This window comes from Saimiri boliviensis, chromosome 2 (genome assembly GCF_048565385.1).
Source record: "Saimiri boliviensis isolate mSaiBol1 chromosome 2, mSaiBol1.pri, whole genome shotgun sequence".
In the NCBI taxonomy this organism is placed as follows: domain Eukaryota; kingdom Metazoa; phylum Chordata; class Mammalia; order Primates; family Cebidae; genus Saimiri; species Saimiri boliviensis.
In genome coordinates, this window is record NC_133450.1 from 191,711,326 (window position 1) to 191,728,686 (window position 17,361).

Consider the following 17,361-nt stretch of genomic DNA (forward strand, 5'->3'; position numbering starts at 1 on the left):
GAAGACTAATAAATTGGATTACATTAACAGTAGGAATATCTGTTCATCAAATTATATCAACAGAATGAAAAGTTAAGCCACAGAATAGGAGAAGATATAAGTAATACATTTAACTGTCAAATTCATATCTAGGATCTAAAAAGAAATGCTACAAATCAGTAAGAAATGAGCAGAGTAGCGGAAGATGGCCGCCTAAGAACAGCGCAGGACTTCAGCTCCCAGTGAAAGTGCAGAGGGTGAGTGGACGCCGCATTTCCAGACGAACTCTTATTGCCCACAGACCAGGAGATACCCAGGCAGAGGGGTCGCCAGCGTTGCAGTCCCAGCCGGTGGGGCTGTTTTGGCCCCCGCGGGGCTGATTCCGCCCGCGCCGCTGCTGTGACCACGCCCTGTTGCTGCGGTTCTCCGTACAAAAGCCACTGGTCTGGGAGCCCTCTTAGCTGGCGATCAGAGCCCTGAGACGGCAGAGCTCCCCACTCATCTGAAATAGCGAGTCAGGCCAGGAGATTCCTAGGCAAAAAATCCGCCAGGAGCCGGCGCCGCAGTTCGAGCGGACTCCGTGAGTCGCAGCACGGGAGATCCCGGCGCCTTTTCAACAAGCGACCGGAACGCGGGGTCGTGCAACTTAAAAGAAAAGACTCTGAGTCAGGGAGCCAGGTGATCAGGCTCGGTTGGTCCCACCCCTCCACCCCCAACAACAACGAAAACAAAAACAGTAATTGGAAACCCTCTGGGTTGAGCCCTTCAAACCAAGCACAGCTGAACCCGGACGGTCCGGCTCGGTGGGGGAGGGGCTTCCGCCATTACTGAGACTCTCCACCACTACGGAGACAGACTGCCGTTGCCGAGGCAACCCGCCATTGCCGAGGCAACCTGCCACAACAGAGAGAGTCCGCCATAACAGAGGCGGGGCCACCATTGCCCAGACAGTTCTAACTACGCCCATATAAAAAGGACTACAGGGAAGAGCTCAGGGCAGCTGGGCGGAGCCCACAGCAGCTCAGCAAAGCCCCTGCGGGCAGGCAGTGGCTAGGCGTGCTGCTAGCTGGGCGGGTCCGACCTGAAAGAAAAATCAAAAAAAGCAGTAGTGCAACGGAAACTCATAAAGCTCCAACTCCCTGGGACAGAGACAGACAACAGGTGGATAAACCCACAAAAATGGGAAGAAACCAGCGCAAAAAGGATGAAAACTCCCGAAACCCGAACACCTCTCCTCCTAAAAGGGATCACAACTCCTCACCAGCAAGGGAACCAGACCGGATGGAGAAGGAGGGTGATGAAATGACAGAATCAGACTTCAGAAGGTGAGTAGTAAGAAACTACAGTGAGCTAAAAGAACATGTTCTAACCGAACGCAAAGAAAAGAGGAACCTTGAAAAAAGATTGGACGAACTGCTGACGAGAATGGACAGCATAGAGAGGAGTATAAGTGAATTGATGGAGCTGAAAAACGCAACACGAGAACTTCGTGAAGCATGCACAAGCTTCAACAGCCGAATTGACCAAGCAGAAGAAAGGATATCAGAGGTCGAAGATCAACTCAATGAAATAAAAAGAGAAGGCAAGAACAGAGAAAAAAGCGCAAAAAGGAATGAACAAAATCTTCAAGAAATGTGGGATTACGTGAAAAGACCTAATCTACGTCTGATAGGTGTACCTGAATGTGATGAAGAGAATGAATCCAAGCTGGAAAATACTCTTCAGGATATTATCCAGGAAAACTTCCCCAACCTAGCAAGGCAGACCAAAATTCAAATCCAGGAAATACAGAGAACACCACAAAGATATTCCTCAAGAAGAGCAACCCCAAGGCACATAATCGTCAGATTCACCAGGGTTGAAATGAAAGAGAAAATGCTAAGGGCAGCCAGAGAGAAAGGTCGGGTTACCCACAAAGGGAAGCCCATTAGACTCACAGCAGATCTCTCAGCAGAAACCCTACAAGCCAGAAGAGATTGGGGGCCAATATTCAACATCCTTAAAGAAAAGAACTTTCAACCCAGAATCTCCTATCCAGCCAAACTAAGCTTCATAAGTGAAGGAAAAATAAAATCCTTTGTGAACAAGCAAGCACTCAGAGATTTCATCACCACCAAACCTGCCCTACAAGAACTCCTGAAAGAGGCTCTACACATATAATGGAACAACCAGTACCAGCCACTCCAAAAACACACCAAATGGTAAAAGAGCATCAACACAATCAAGAATCTGCATCAACTAGCCAACCAAACAGCCAGGTAGCATCAAAATGACAGTATCAAATTCACACATAACAATACTATCCCTAAATGTCAATGGACTAAATGCCCCAATCAAAAGACATAGACTGGCAAATTGGATAAAAAGCCAAAACCCATCAGTGTGCTGTATCCAGGAAACCCATCTTACATGCAAGGATACACAAAGGCTCAAAATAAAGGGATGGAGGAAGATCTACCAAGCAAATGGAGAGCAAAAAAAGGCAGGAGTTGCAATTCTCATCTCTGATAAAATAGACTTTAAAGCAACAAAGATCAAAAGAGACAAAGAAGGACATTACATAATGGTAAAAGGATCACTGCAACAAGAAGAGCTAGCGATCCTAAATATATACGCACCCAACACAGGAGCACCCAGATACATAAGGCGAGTTCTTAATGACTTACAAAGAGACCTAGACTCCCACACAATAATAGTGGGAGACTTTAACACCCCATTGTCAATATTAGACAGATCAACCAGACAGAAAATCAACAAGGATATCCAGGACCTGAAAACAGACCTGGAACAAGCAAACCTAATAGACATTTACAGAACTCTCCACCCCAAATCCACAGAATATACATTCTTCTCAGCACCACATCACACCTACTCTAAAATTGACCACATAATTGGCAATAAATCACTCCTCAGCAAATGCAAAAGAACAGAAATCATAACAGTCTCTCAGACCACAGTGCAATCGAGTTAGAACTCAGAATGCAGAAACTAACTCAGAACCTCACAGCTTCATGGAAACTGAATAACTGGCTCTTGAATGTTGACTGGATAAACAATGAAATGAAGGCAGAAACAAAGATGTTCTTCGAAACCAATGAGAACGAAGACACAACATACCAGAATCTCTGGGACACATTTAAAGCAGTCTCTAGAGGAAAATATATAGCAATGAGTGCCCACATGAGAAGAAAGGAGAGATCTAAAATTGACACCCTATCATCAAAATTGAAAGAGCTAGAGGAGCAAGATCAAAAAAACTCCAAACCTAGCAGAAGACAGGAAATAACTAAGATCAGAGCAGAACTGAAGAAAATAGAGACACAAAAAACTCTTCAAAAAATCAACAAATCCAGGAGCTGGTTTTTTGAAAAGATCAACAAAATAGACAGACCACTAGCCAGATTAATAAAAAAGAAAAGAGAGAATAACCAAATTGATGCAATAAAAAACGATAAAGGGGATATCACCACAGATTCCACAGAAATCCAAACCATCATCAGAGATTATTACAAACAACTCTATGCACATAAACTAGTAAACCTGGAAGAAATGGATAAATTCCTCGACACCTGCATCCTCCCAAGCCTAAACCTGGAAGAAGCCGAAACCCTGAATAGACCAATAACATGGTCTGAAGTCGAGGCAGCAATAAAGAGCCTACCACCCAAAAAAAGCCCAGGTCCAGATGGGTTCACAGCTGAATTCTACCAGACATACAAAGAGGAGCTGATACCATTCCTTCTGAAACTATTCCAGACAATCCAAAAAGAGGGAATCCTTCCCAAATCATGTTACGAGACAAACATCATCCTGATACCAAAACCCGACAGAGACTCAACAAGAAAAGAAAATTTCAGGCCAATATCCATGATGAACATAGATGCAAAAATCTTCAATAAAATACTGGCAAACCGATTGCAACAGCATATCAAAAAGCTCATCCACCATGATCAAGTAGGATTCATCCCGGGGATGCAAGGCTGGTTCAACATACGCAAGTCCATAAACGTAATTCAACATATAAACAGAACAAAAGACAAAAACCACATGATTATCTCGATTGAAGCAGAGAAGGCTTTTGACAAAATTCAACAACGCTTTATGCTAAAAACCCTCAATAAACTAGGTATTGATGGAACGTATCTCAAAACAATAAAAGCTATTTACGACAAACCAACAGCCAATATCATACTGAATGGGCAAAAACTGGAAGCATTCCCTTTGAAATCTGGCACTAGACAAGGATGCCCTCTCTCACCACTCCTATTCAATATAGTACTGGAAGTTCTAGCCAGAGCAATCAGGCAAGAAAAAGAAATAAAGGGTATCCAAATTGGAAAGGAGGAAATCAAATTGTCTCTATTTGCAGATGACATGATTGTATATCTGGAAGACCCCATCATCTCAGCCCAAAATCTCCTGAAACTGATAAACAACTTCAGCAAAGTCTCAGGATACAAAATCAACGTGCAAAAATCACAAGCATTCCTATACACCAGTAATAGACTTCAAGAGAGCCAAATCAAGAACGAACTGCCATTCACAATTGCTACAAAGAGAATAAAGTACCTAGGAATACAACTAACAAGGAACGTAAAGGACCTCTTCAAGGAGAACTACAAGCCATTGCTCAACGAAATAAGAGAGGATACAAACAGATGGAGAAACATTCCATGTTCATGGTTAGGAAGAATCAACATCGTGAAAATGGCCATACTGCCCAAAGTAATTTACAGATTCAACGCTATTCCCATCAAGCTACCAATGACCTTCTTCACAGAACTGGAAAAAAACACCTTAAACTTCATATGGAACCAAAAGAGAGCCCACATAGCCAAGTCAATTCTAAGCAAAAAGAACAAAGCAGGAGGCATCACACTACCGGACTTCAAACTATACTACAAGGCTACAGTAATCAAAACAGCATGGTACTGGTACCAAAACAGAGATATAGACCAATGGAACAGAACAGAGGCCTCAGAGGAAATACAACATACCCACAACCATCTGATCTTCGACAAACCTGACAAAAACAAGCAATGGGGAAAGGACTCCCTGTTTAATAAATGGTGTTGGGAAAACTGGCTAGCCATGTGCAGAAAGCAGAAACAGGACCCCTTCCTGACACCTTACACCAAAATTAACTCCAGATGGATGAAAGACTTAAACATCAGACCTAACACCATAAAAACCTTAGAAGAAAATCTAGGCAAAACCATTCAGGACATAGGTGTAGGCAAGGACTTCATGACCAAAACGCCAAAAGCAATGGCAACAAAAGCCAAAATAGACAAATGGGACCTAATCAAACTCCACAGCTTCTGCATGGCAAAAGAAACAGTCAGTAGAGTGAATCGGCAACCAACAGAATGGGAAAAAATTTTTGCAGCCTACCCATCTGACAAGGGGCTGATATCCAGAATTTACAAAGAACTAAAGCAGATGTACAAGAAAAAAACAAACGAGCCCATTCAAAAATGGGCGAAGGATATGAACAGATACTTTACAAAAGAAGACATACAGGAGGCCAACAAACATATGAAAAAATGCTCATCATCACTGGTCATCAGAGAAATGCAAATCAAAACCACATTGAGATACCATCTCACACCAGTTAGAATGGCGATCATTAAAAAATCTGGAAACAACAGATGCTGGAGAGGATGTGGAGAAATAGGAACACTTTTACACCGTTGGTGGGAATGTAAATTAATTCAACCATTGTGGAAGACAGTGTGGCGATTCCTCAAGGACCTAAAAATAGAAATCCCATTTGACCCAGCAATCCCATTACTGGGTATATATCCAAAGGATTATAAATCATTCTACTACAAGGACACGTGCACACGAATGTTCATTGCAGCACTGTTTACAATAGCAAAGACCTGGAACCAACCCAAATGCCCAACGATGATAGACTGGATAGGGAAAATGTGGTACATATACACCATGGAATATTACGCAGCCATCAAAAACGATGAGTTCACGTCCTTTGTAGGGACATGGATGAACCTGGAAACCATCATTCTCAGCAAACTGACACAAGAGCAGAAAATCAAACACCGTATATTCTCACTCATAGGCGGGTGTTGAACAATGAGAACATATGGACACAGGGAGGGGAGCACTACACACTGGGGTCCGTTGGGGGGAAATGGGGGAGGGGCGGGGGGTGGGGAGGTGGGAAGAGAGAGCATGGGGAGAAATGACAGATACAGGTGAGGGGACGGAAGGCAGCAAACCACACTGCCATGTGTGTACCTATGCAACAATCTTGCATGTTCATCACATGTACCCCAGAACCTAAAATGCAACAAAAAAAAATAATAAAAAAAAAAAAAAAAAAAGAAATGAGCAGAGTATCCAACAGGAAAAATGGGCAAAAGACTTGAATGGGCAATTCACAAAAAAAGGATATCAAAATGGCCAATGAAGATATGAAAATATGCCCAACTTCATGAGTCATCAGGGAAATACAAATTTAAACAAAAACCAGACATCAACCGCTACACACCCACTAGGTTTGCTAAAATTAAAAAGCTGACACACCAAAAGTTAGTGAGCATGTGAACCAACTGGAACTCTCAATCACTGCTGGTGGATGTGTAAATTGGTATAACCACTTTAGAAAGCTGTTTGTCACAGAGTCTACTAAAGCTGAACATATGGCTACTCTATGACTCAGAATTCCATCCCAAGTACGCACCCAATAGTAATGTGCACACATGTTCACCAAAATACATCAAATGCCTAGAAATAAATCAGACAAAATAAGTATAATAATTCTTTCTTCTTCTTTTCTTCTCTCTCTTTTTTTTTTTTTTTTTTTTTAATTGAGATGGAGTCTCACTTTGTTGCTCAGGCTGGAATGCAGAGATGTAATCTTGTCTCACTATAACATCCACCTTCTGGGTTCAAGTGATTCTCCTGCCTCAGCTTCCCAAGTAGCTGGGACTACAGGTGGGCACCACCAAGCCTGGCTAATTTTTGTATTTTTAGTGAGACAGGGTTTCACCATGTTGGCCAGGCTGGTCTTAAACTCCTGACCTCAGTCTCCCCAAGTAGTGATTTATCTGCCTCAGTCTCCCCAAGTACTAGGATTACAGGTGTGAGCCACTGCACTCAGCCAATATGTGCAATAATTCTATAACACAGAAAACTATAAAACATTTTGGAGAGAAATTAAAGAAGACCTAACTAAATGCAGGGATATACACAATTCATGGATTGGAAGACTTTTTAAATATTAAGATGTCAGTTTTCCTTAAACTGACCTACAGATTCAGTAAAATCCCAATAAAAACCAGAGAAAGTTTGTGTGTACGTGTGTATAAATTAGCAACCTGATTTAAAAATGTATATAGAAATGCAAAGAGACAAGAATAGCCAAGACAGTCTTAAAGAAGAACTAAGATGGAGAACCTATATGAGTAGTTACCAAGACTTATTATAAAGCTACAGAAATTAAGAAATTTTTGTGACAAAACAGACAAATGGAAAAGAAAAAATAATGTTTAGAAGCAAAACCAAATATATAAAGTACTTTTCTTTATGACAAAACAATATGGCAGCACAGTGTGGGAAAAGATGGACTTTTCAATAAATGATGTTGGGTCAATTAGATATCCATGTAAAAAAGAAAAGAAGAAAAGGAATCTTGATCCTTACCTCACACCCTATACAAAATGAAATTCCAGGTTAATTATAGATCTAAATGTGAAAAGTAAAGCAATAAAGCTTCTAAAACACAAGAAAGGAAAACATTTTTACAGCTTTGAAGTGGGTTCTATTAAAATAAAGAATTTCTGTTCATTAAAACACACCAGTTAGAGGACTTCTATGTAGCTGAAGACAATGGAGGCCGTGTATAAATGAACTTTCCCAAGTCTCCCTAAACTATACTAACTAGCTTTGTAGCCACAAACATTCTAAACAAAATCATATCACATTAATAACTAAAGACAGAGAACATCAAAATTGTAAAGATGACTGAATAAAAGGAGAAAAATTAACAGATTTGACTTGTGCCTTTGCCTCACCCATGCCCTGATGCAAGGTTCTGTGGCAAAGGCAGAATGAGGAAACTGTGGCAAATACAGAAGATGGTGGTTATTTAAGGGTGAACTAGAATAACTACCAGAAAGACAAATCCTCTCTGATATGGTTTGCATTTATGTCTCTTCCCAAATCCCATGTCTAATTGTAATCCCGTGTTGGGGGAGTGGCCTGCTGGGAGGTGACTGGGTCACGGGGGCAGGTTTTCCCCTTGCTGTTCTCATGATAGTGAGTTCTCATGAGATCTGATTGTTTAAAAGGGTGTAGCACTTTCCCCTTCACTCTCTTCCTTCTGCTCCAGCCATGTAAGACATGCCTGCTTCCCCTTTGCCTTCTTCCTTGATTGTAAGTTTCCTGAGGTCCCCTCAGCCATGCTTCCTGTACAGCCTGTGGAACTACGAGCCAATTAAATCTCTTTTCTTTATAAATTACCTAGTTTCAGGTATCTCTTGATAGCAGTGTGAGAAAGGACTAATATGCTCCCTAAATCTGAAGATACTAATAAAAGCTGTGGAGTCCAAAAGTTCAAAAGCAGGCATCTGAATGGCAAAGGAAGTCAGAAGAATGGTTAATCTGGCAGTGGATATTAACTGGGGCAACATATAAAGGCAGGCAGTTTCTAAATTGCTATCAATAGTCTTTTTCTTGACCTGGGTGGTAGTTACATGGGTGCTTGCCTTCAATAAAAATAACTAATCTATCAAAAGTAATCACAATCCTTCCATTGCTCCTCATCTCATATGACCTTGGTTATAAACTCTTCATCAATCTCACTACTCCTTCTGCCTACCCCTGAGGTTCCTATCCTGATAAAGGAAGATAATTAAAATTTGTTGAGCACCCACTATGTGTTTGCACTTGGCAAGATACTTTCTACTGTATAACCTCATCTAATCCTTACAGATTAGAGAGTGAGAGAGCTTTTATTACCCCCATTTTACAGGTGAGAGACAAACTAGGAAAGATTAAATGACTTGCACAACATCATTGTATCACTCTTAGGTTCAGCTGCATTGTAACAGAAAAAACAAATTAACAGACTTAAATGAGATAGTTTATTTCTTTCTCATATAAAAGATATCTGTGAGGAGACTGGGCAATGCAGCTATAATAGCTCCCCAAGGTAATCAAGGACCCAGGAGCCTATTTTTATGCTCCACAATCCTAGAATGACGCTTCCTTCTCAAGGTCATCTTGCACCTAATGGTCCAAAATGGCTACTAGAAATCCAGCCATCACATTCATGTTCCAGTCAACACATAAGAGAAAGAAAAAGAAAGGCAACACCCTCCTTTAATAGAGCCTTTAGCAGAAGTCCCACATAACACTTTCTACTTATATCTCATTGCCAGACTTGCAATCCTGGTCATCTCTAGCATGAAAAGCTGGGAAATGAATAATACATTTTTCAGAAAGTGGCAACATACATGGCTAAAAATCAGAATTGCATTATGAACTCTGGTTTGTTGTGTTACAGAACTCAGAAGAGGGAAGGAGAGATATGAATGTTGGTATAGATGACCAGCCACCTGCTAGAGTCACCCAGTTGAGAAATATCAGGGCCATGATTCAAGTCTAGCCAGTGGCCCCTCCATGGGCCACCCAGCCTTTCCTTCTGAGCTCATGCCCCTCTAACATAGTGCTTTCTCCCAGTGCCATGAGTACCTAGAAGAGTACCAAGAACAGGAGATCTGTGGGGGTGGGGGAGAGAAATAGCAGTGCTGTGAAGCTGGGCTCTCTGGGGAGCTCTCCTATTTTTCTGCAGCACCTTTCCTTCCTCCAGGCTAAGCTCAGTGCTTCCCTATAACTCCAAGTTCTTTGTCATGGTGCTCACAGCACAGTGGTAATGAGATGGGTGTAGATTTTCATGGGTCGTTGGCTCTAAGTAGAAGGATCACTAGATTTGCTGGGTTGAATAAATAATCGTGGGTGGCCACAGAAGTTTCTTGCCAGAAAACATTACAAAGTTTTCCAAAGGATGGGCCTGTGCCTTTGATGGTGGGCTAGGGCTGTTCCAGAGGTTGCAGGGTGCTGTGAACAGCTCACCTGGGGCCTTGGCCCAGCACTGGGCCTCAACGGGGGCACAGTTACAGGGGAAGAATGTCCCTATTGGAGAGGCCGAGCCATCACCGGAGAAATCAAGCCAGAATTATAATGCTCACAAAGGAAACAAACCAAATAGAACTTGAAAAATGGAAGTTGACACTTGAAATCACCAATGTCAAGTCACTCTGCGGGAGTAGAACAGCAATGGGGAGCCTCAATGGAGAGAAAGAACTGATGTTGGGCCCAAAGCAGGAGTCCAGAGGCTGCCTTCATGAGGTCCCAGAAGAATGAGCTCCGAATGGGCTCAGGAAGCCTGAAGGTCCACACTCATCCCAACACAGGAAAGTCCAATGGGAAAGGACTGAAGAATGTGCTTCTGGAGGTAGCTGTTACCTTGCTATTCCTCCTACCAGAAAACCCCTATTGCCAATGAGTGAGCTGGGACAGCTTGATGCTAGAGACAGGCATACAAAGGAGGGAACCTTGGAGAATGCATCCTGGAGGTGCCACTGTTCTGCCCCTTTCTGTGACTTTGTCTACCAGGAGTCATCTGTATCCTGGGAGATTCGACAAGAGCAAGTATAAGAGGACAGGCTGAGCATGGGGAGGGTCTGACAAACACAGCGTCTCCATGGCTGTACTAGTATGAAGTGAATAAAGCACTAACTCCAGGTACAAAATTTAAAGGGGGGCCAAAACATCTCAGTAATCAAGATAAGCATATTTTAGTGTCATATTTAAAAAATAAAAACTAATGCAAAAAATCCATGATGAACATAACATCAAAATTTTAGATAAAGACAGAATCCAACCTTGCACTTGCATGACTTAACATTATAACCATGTCACACAGTTTGCTGTAATAACTCCACACCATAGTTACACAATCAGAGAACTGAGCTGTGAAAGCACCCTAGAAGTTCTCTAGTCCAAATCTTTCATTTTTAATTGAGGAAACCGAAGCCCAAGGAGGGAATATGACTTGCTGAGGTTGCAGATTAACTGGTGAAGATGCAGGATCCACACCGGATCTTTGGAGTACCACACTCTGTGCTCCTGTGTGTCACTTACCAACAGGGGCCCACTGAGAAGCCACAGAAGAGCTGATTTGGAGGTGTCCCTAAGCATGTCACAGGTCTAGAGAAGCAGCATGGCAGAGGGGAAGGGGCGCTGAGTTGGGATTAGGCATCCTGGGTCCAAGTCCCGGATCTGCCTCTACCTGCTGGGTGACTATATTAGATTCATGGGACTGCCAACAAGTTCCCACACACTGGGTTGCTTAAAACAACAGTAGTTTATTCTCTCACGGCTCTGGAGGCCAGAAGGCTGAAATCCAAGCATTGCCAGGTGTATTAGTCCATTCTCACACTGCTATAAAGAACTACCTGAGACAGGTAATTTCTAAAGAAAAGGGGTTCAATTGACTCACAGTTCTGCACGGCTCGGGAGGCCTCAGGAAATTTACAATCATGGCAGAAGGGGAAGTAAGCACCTTCTTCACAAGGCGGCGAGAGAGAGTGAAGGGGGAAGTGCCACATACGTTCAAACAACCAGATCTCACGAGATCTCACTCACTCTCACAAGAACAGCAAAGGGGAAGTTGCCCCATGATTCAATCACCTCCCACCAGGTCCCTCTCCGACACATAGGTAATCCAGGAAATCTCATCATGAGAGCTTGGGTGGGGACACAGAGCTAAACCACTTGACCAGGGTTGGCTCATTCTGGAAGTTCTGAGGGAGGCCCCTTCGTTCCATGCCTCTCTCCTAGCTGCTGGGGGCTGCCAGCAGTTCTTGGTGTTCTTTGTGTTGTAGATGCATCACTCCAGTCTCCACCTTCTGCTTCACATGGCCTTCTTCTGGATGCATCAAATCTCTCTCTGCCTTTCTCTCATACAGGACACCTGTCATTGGATTAGGGCCTACCTGGGTAATCCAGAAAATCTCATCATGGGAGCCTTACGTAAATAACATCTGCAAAACCTCCCTTTTCCAAACAAGGTCGCACTTCCAGGTTCCAAGGGTTACAATGTGGATATGTCTTTTTAGGGGCCACTATTCAACCCACTGTTGTGATCTTGGGATGTCCCTTCACCTCTCTGGCCCTTAGTTTTTCCATTTATACAATAGTGAGGATGACAAGAGCCCATTCACTTGCTGTGGTTTTACAAGTGTGTGCTTGTTTTCGTGGACACTGATGGATCCCCAAACCCAGGCATCAACCCAGCAGCCAGTGCTGACCATGGCCCTGAACAGTTATATATAATGCAAATCAAATTGAAGAAACATTTCTCGACTCTCTAGAACTAGGTTTGACTACGGACTTCTGAAGGCTGTTTGGAGAAGTTGGCTTGTGGTCAGCCCATAAATAGGAATGCTAACTCTGGGCCCCAGATCCTCTAGAGAGAATGTTCAACAAAACCAAGTACAACAAGGGAACAGGCTGAATGTGGGGAGGGGTTTGACAAATACAACCTGTGCAGGGCTGTACTAGGGTGAGGTGAATAAAGCACTAATTTCAGGTGCAAAATTTAAGGGAGAGCCAAAAAATCTTGGTAATTGTATTAGTCCATTTTCATGTTGCTAATAAAGACACACCTGAGACTAGGCAATTTACAAAAGAAAGAGGATTATTGGACTCACAGTTCCATGTGGCTGGGGAAGCCTCACAATTATGGAAGAAGGTGAAAGACACATCTCACATGGCAGCAGACAAGAGAAAGAATGAGAGCCAAGCAAAACGAGTTCCCCCTTAACAAACCTTCAGATCTCATGAAACTTATTCTCTACCATGAGAACAGTATGGGGGAAATTATCCCCACAATTCAATTATCTCCCACTGGGTCCCTCCCACAGTACAATTCAAGACAAGATTTGGGTGGAGACACAGAGCCAAACCATATCAGTAATCAAGATTAAAAAATATTTTAATACCATATTTTAAAAATAAAAATGAATGCAAGAAATCCATGATGAATAAAACATCTGAATTTTAAATAAAGACAAAATCCTACCTTGCACTGGCATGACTCACCTCACTTTCTTCACCTTTCTCTGTGAATCCGGTCTTGATTTAAAATTTTGATAATCTGTTCATCACAGGGTTTTTTTTTGTTTGTTTTTTTTTTGCATTTTTAAAAACCGCATTAACATATTTTGTTTAATCTTGATTACTGAGGTATCTGGCACCCTTTTAAGTTTCATACTTAGTCCCAGCCCTGGACCTATGTGCTAACAGTTGGAAGGACTGGTGCTGTTTGGTTCGGAGAACCAGTGACTCTGTGGTCGCTGAAGGATCTACGTGGGGCAGAGGGGGCAATAGCATCTGAGTAGCTCTAGTGGGACCTGGGGGTGGGAGAATTAAGGGAGAAATAACGAGTCCTTTGCTACTGGAAGACCTGAGAATCTGTTGGGAAGACGGACTCCATGACATCTAGGAGCAGCCCTGGGACCCTCTGATTCCAAGAAGCAAAAAGGCTGCAAATTTTGTGTGTAACTTCAACCATCTCGTAACTGTGGGGTAATGTAAGAAATGCTTCTGCTTACTTCAAAGACCTTGGGGACAGGGATTGGGTCTCCTGGACTTTTGGAAGCCACCTCAATGGTCCTGTGCCCTCCAGGGGGTGGGCTCATGAGTGGGTTTCCTGAAACGGTGGGGCGAACAGCCCCAAGGTGTCCCACACATGGGACAGTGATGGGGGAGAGATCAACCTCTTCACCAGCCGCATATCAAAAAATTTAGAAAAGGAACGTCAGTGACTCGTAACGACATCTAGGGGATGTCATTACGAATGCCAAAACATTTCCTCCAAAACGTACCACAAAAAAGGATCTTCCTGCAACACACTCTCACGTACTGGTCACAGCCCTGCATGGCTCCCACCCTGGCTGAAAGCCATGCCCTTCAAACGACATCTGAGAGAGGTCCTTCGTGCAGTGTCTCATGGATCTCATCTGACAGCCTCACAGATCTTCTGTGAAATCATTTAAGTCTTTGGTCTTCCTGAAGGCTCTCCATTTAGTTATTGTACCATCTGCTTTCATGGATTTTTTTTCCCCTTAGGTTTTGTGTTTTCCTCAAATTTTGTGATATTTTTAGGTTAAAATACAGGGTATCCCTGGACTCAAAGATCTTAATAAATTGTAAAATTTGACACCTTTAAAAATAACACTTACTGAATAAATGAGTTATTTCTGCTCATTATTCAACATCTCAAAAAAATGTTATATATGCATTGACTTTGGTGTGAAAATATTTCTTTCAACATTTTCTAACCAGGTGCCAGTATGAGCTAAAGAGCTGTTTATAAAATATGTCCTAATGATTTGCCATTTGTTGACAAATCAATAAATCATTTCTGTAGAGTTGGTTCTGAGATTAAATAATACATAAAATTATATACATATATTTTCTTTATTATGAAGCTTTTTCTTGATGTAAAATTGGGTCTGTAAGAACCCTGGGGGGTGGGTGAAGAATTTAACTATCTGAACACAGAAAAGAATTATGTGCACTGCTGTGTTAAATTTTGGCTACTCTTTAGAATTGAGAAATGGATGTTACCAACTTTGCCAGGGATATCATCACCTGATCTTTGATAATACTTACAAGGATAGAGAATGGTGTACTTTGGAAATACTTTTACATGTCTATATTACCTGGTCCTCACAATAGCCCTACGAGATGAGCAGGGCAGGAATCAGTAATACCCTCGCGGAAGCATGCAGCGGTCCTGAGGCTGACATACTCTGCCTGAGGTCCTGCTCCCAGTCGTGACAGCATCGAGGTGCCAGGCACCATGCTAATGGCTTGCACCACCTGCCATCAGTCCTCCTAATAACCCCTGGGGGGTGGGTTATCACAGATATAGAAGCAGAGATACAGAAGATATATCTATAGAAGGGACATCCCAAGATTACAATAGTGGCTGAATAGTGGCCCCTAAAAAGATATACCCACACAGATATAGAAGCAGAGGCTTGAAGAACTCAGGTTCAAGGTCACACAGGTGGTAGTGGCAAAATTGGGGTTTGAGACAGTCTGGCAGCTCTACAGCATGTGTTTCCCAAAGTTTACCTAAGGAACTTTTCCTCTCCTCCAGGAGAGCATCACCACAAGTGAGAATGACATCTTGGGTAAGAGGAGCATGGGATGAACCTTTGCAGAGTCTAAAGGGCCCTGAAGTTGATGCCAGGACTCTATTCATATGTGTATACATAGCGTGTGTACGGTGTTATGTGCTTCACAATATCCTTATCTCATCTGGTTCTCACAGTTCCCTAGAGAGGTAAGCAGTGGAGGGTTGTAAATACCTCATTTTACGGGCACGAGAGGCTCAGAGAGGTCAAGTGCTATGCTCAAAGTGACATGGGACGATAAATGGGCACTTTTGGCCAATGTCATTAGACAAGATGATCAAAAGAGGCGGGCTGGAAGGTTGAAACAGGGACCAAGACACTGACCTTTCCTGAGATGGTTTTGATCTGCTTGGAGCTCAGAGGCTCGAAATCCACGCCAATGTAGCCCTCCATGGCAGCAAGCAGATTCTTCCGGAGGCAGCGGGATGAGTTGGCTTCCACGTGCACCTGTTCCCACCAGGAAGGCTCGTACCAGCCTGGGATGATCCACTGGTATTTACTACCATACATGTTCTCCTCATATGCCTGCAAAAGATGGAGTGACTGTGAAGGCACCGAGAGTTGCACTGTTCAAGGCCCTGCGCCCTGGAAGGTAGGTGCGGGGAAGTCAGGCTTCCTCTTATCAGAGGATTTAGGAAATTTTTAATTACTTGTTTGGTTTCTTCCTTGTTATTTATCAAAGGACCCAAGGTAGTTATGGATAACATATATAATAAAATAATAAGTGCTGAATAAAAATTAAAACATAAGGGCCCAGAAAAATATAAATTAGGTTTCCTGAAGATAAAAGGAACAGAATGTAGACAAGCAGACAAAAGGTTCTAACAGTATACATAATTGAGCTGCAAATTTCACCACGAAGTTCCAAGCAGCCCAAGAGAAAAGGGCAACAAAGTTATTTATACAACTCTCATTATCAATAAGTAGAAAACATACCAGGTATTTGGGGAAACAAAGTATTTTCTAGTCTCTAACTCTAAAAAAAAGTCCCATATGGAGGATACTGTCAAATTAGCCAGCTTAGTATCAACATAATTTCTACAACAAAGAGATTTCATAAACCTAATTTTTGTATAGATCTTTACTAAAAGCTGAGGCCATGCCTCAAAACACAACCCAGGGGGAGCAATTTTTAAGGGGCCAAGACAATTTAACCTAAGTGTGCAGTTTATGTAAGATGCCACTTGGCAAACCAAAAAGTCTCTCTGAATATTTATCCAAAACACTGTGTGTATAAATTCCCATCCTAAAAAAAGTTCCCTACACTTTTAGACCTTACATGGATCTTATTTGATTGTCACTCACATTCACTCTGGGAGGTGGTTTATCATCCTTCTTCTAGAGAGGAAGAAACTGAATATCAGAGAGAGAAAGTAACTTTTCCAAGTTCAATCAGTCAGGGAGGAAAGTCAGACCTGGATGTAGGTCTGCTGACTTCAAGGGTACAAAGCTGCACTGCTTGCCTTCCACTTAAAGAAAAAAGTCATCAGAAGGTTCTAATGCACTCCTACTTGACTCTAATTCTTACTGTCATTATTTTATATCAGGAAAATCATGGTTTTTGATAGCTTTGATTCAAGCAAAAGAGTCCCACTTTGTAGGACTGTCAGGTTCCACCAAAATTGGGTTCTGAATAAAGTTTCTAAGTAGTGGTCATGTTCCCATCGTCATCAAAATATCCAGAAGTGACTACAGAGAGCAAGGGTGGATGGAAATGGCCTCTGTGCATTGATGGAATGCACGAATTCTAAACTAAACATTAAACCATCCTTCAATTCATCCCTAAGAGCCTTAGTAGGACATGCTGGGAAACAATTCATGTCCCACCCCTTTTGTTCCTTGGCCTACAGCAGGTTAGTGTAAGAGGCCAGGAGGATGTGGCAAGAGGAGCCTGAGATTGCTCTGGACTCTGGGAAGGTACTTGTTGCTTTCTACTTAGGCTCCAAGATGCTAAAGTGACGGTCTGTCCACAGAAGGGTGGCCAGAGCTCCCAATGCTTCCTGTATGTTAGAGAAAAGTTACCATTAAGTCTAAGAATCAGAGGGGCACTTCCCTCATCCCAAGTCCAGAGGCTACTCCTCTAAAACTCCCTTAATAACCGAGAAAGCCCAGGCTGCAGTTGGAGCAGCTCATTGGGGTACAT

At 42.6% G+C, this 17,361-nt stretch overlaps 1 protein-coding gene across 1 annotated transcript in view; it reads right to left on the bottom strand.

The window, feature by feature from the left end:
- The window catches only part of GABBR2 (gamma-aminobutyric acid type B receptor subunit 2), a 426,862-nt gene that overhangs the window by 178,302 nt on the left and 231,199 nt on the right, over window positions 1–17,361 (bottom strand). The window contains exon 6 of the mRNA XM_039475217.2: window positions 15,543–15,743. Coding sequence (XP_039331151.1) covers window positions 15,543–15,743 — 201 coding nt within the window. The remainder of the gene's footprint in view (window positions 1–15,542; window positions 15,744–17,361) is intronic.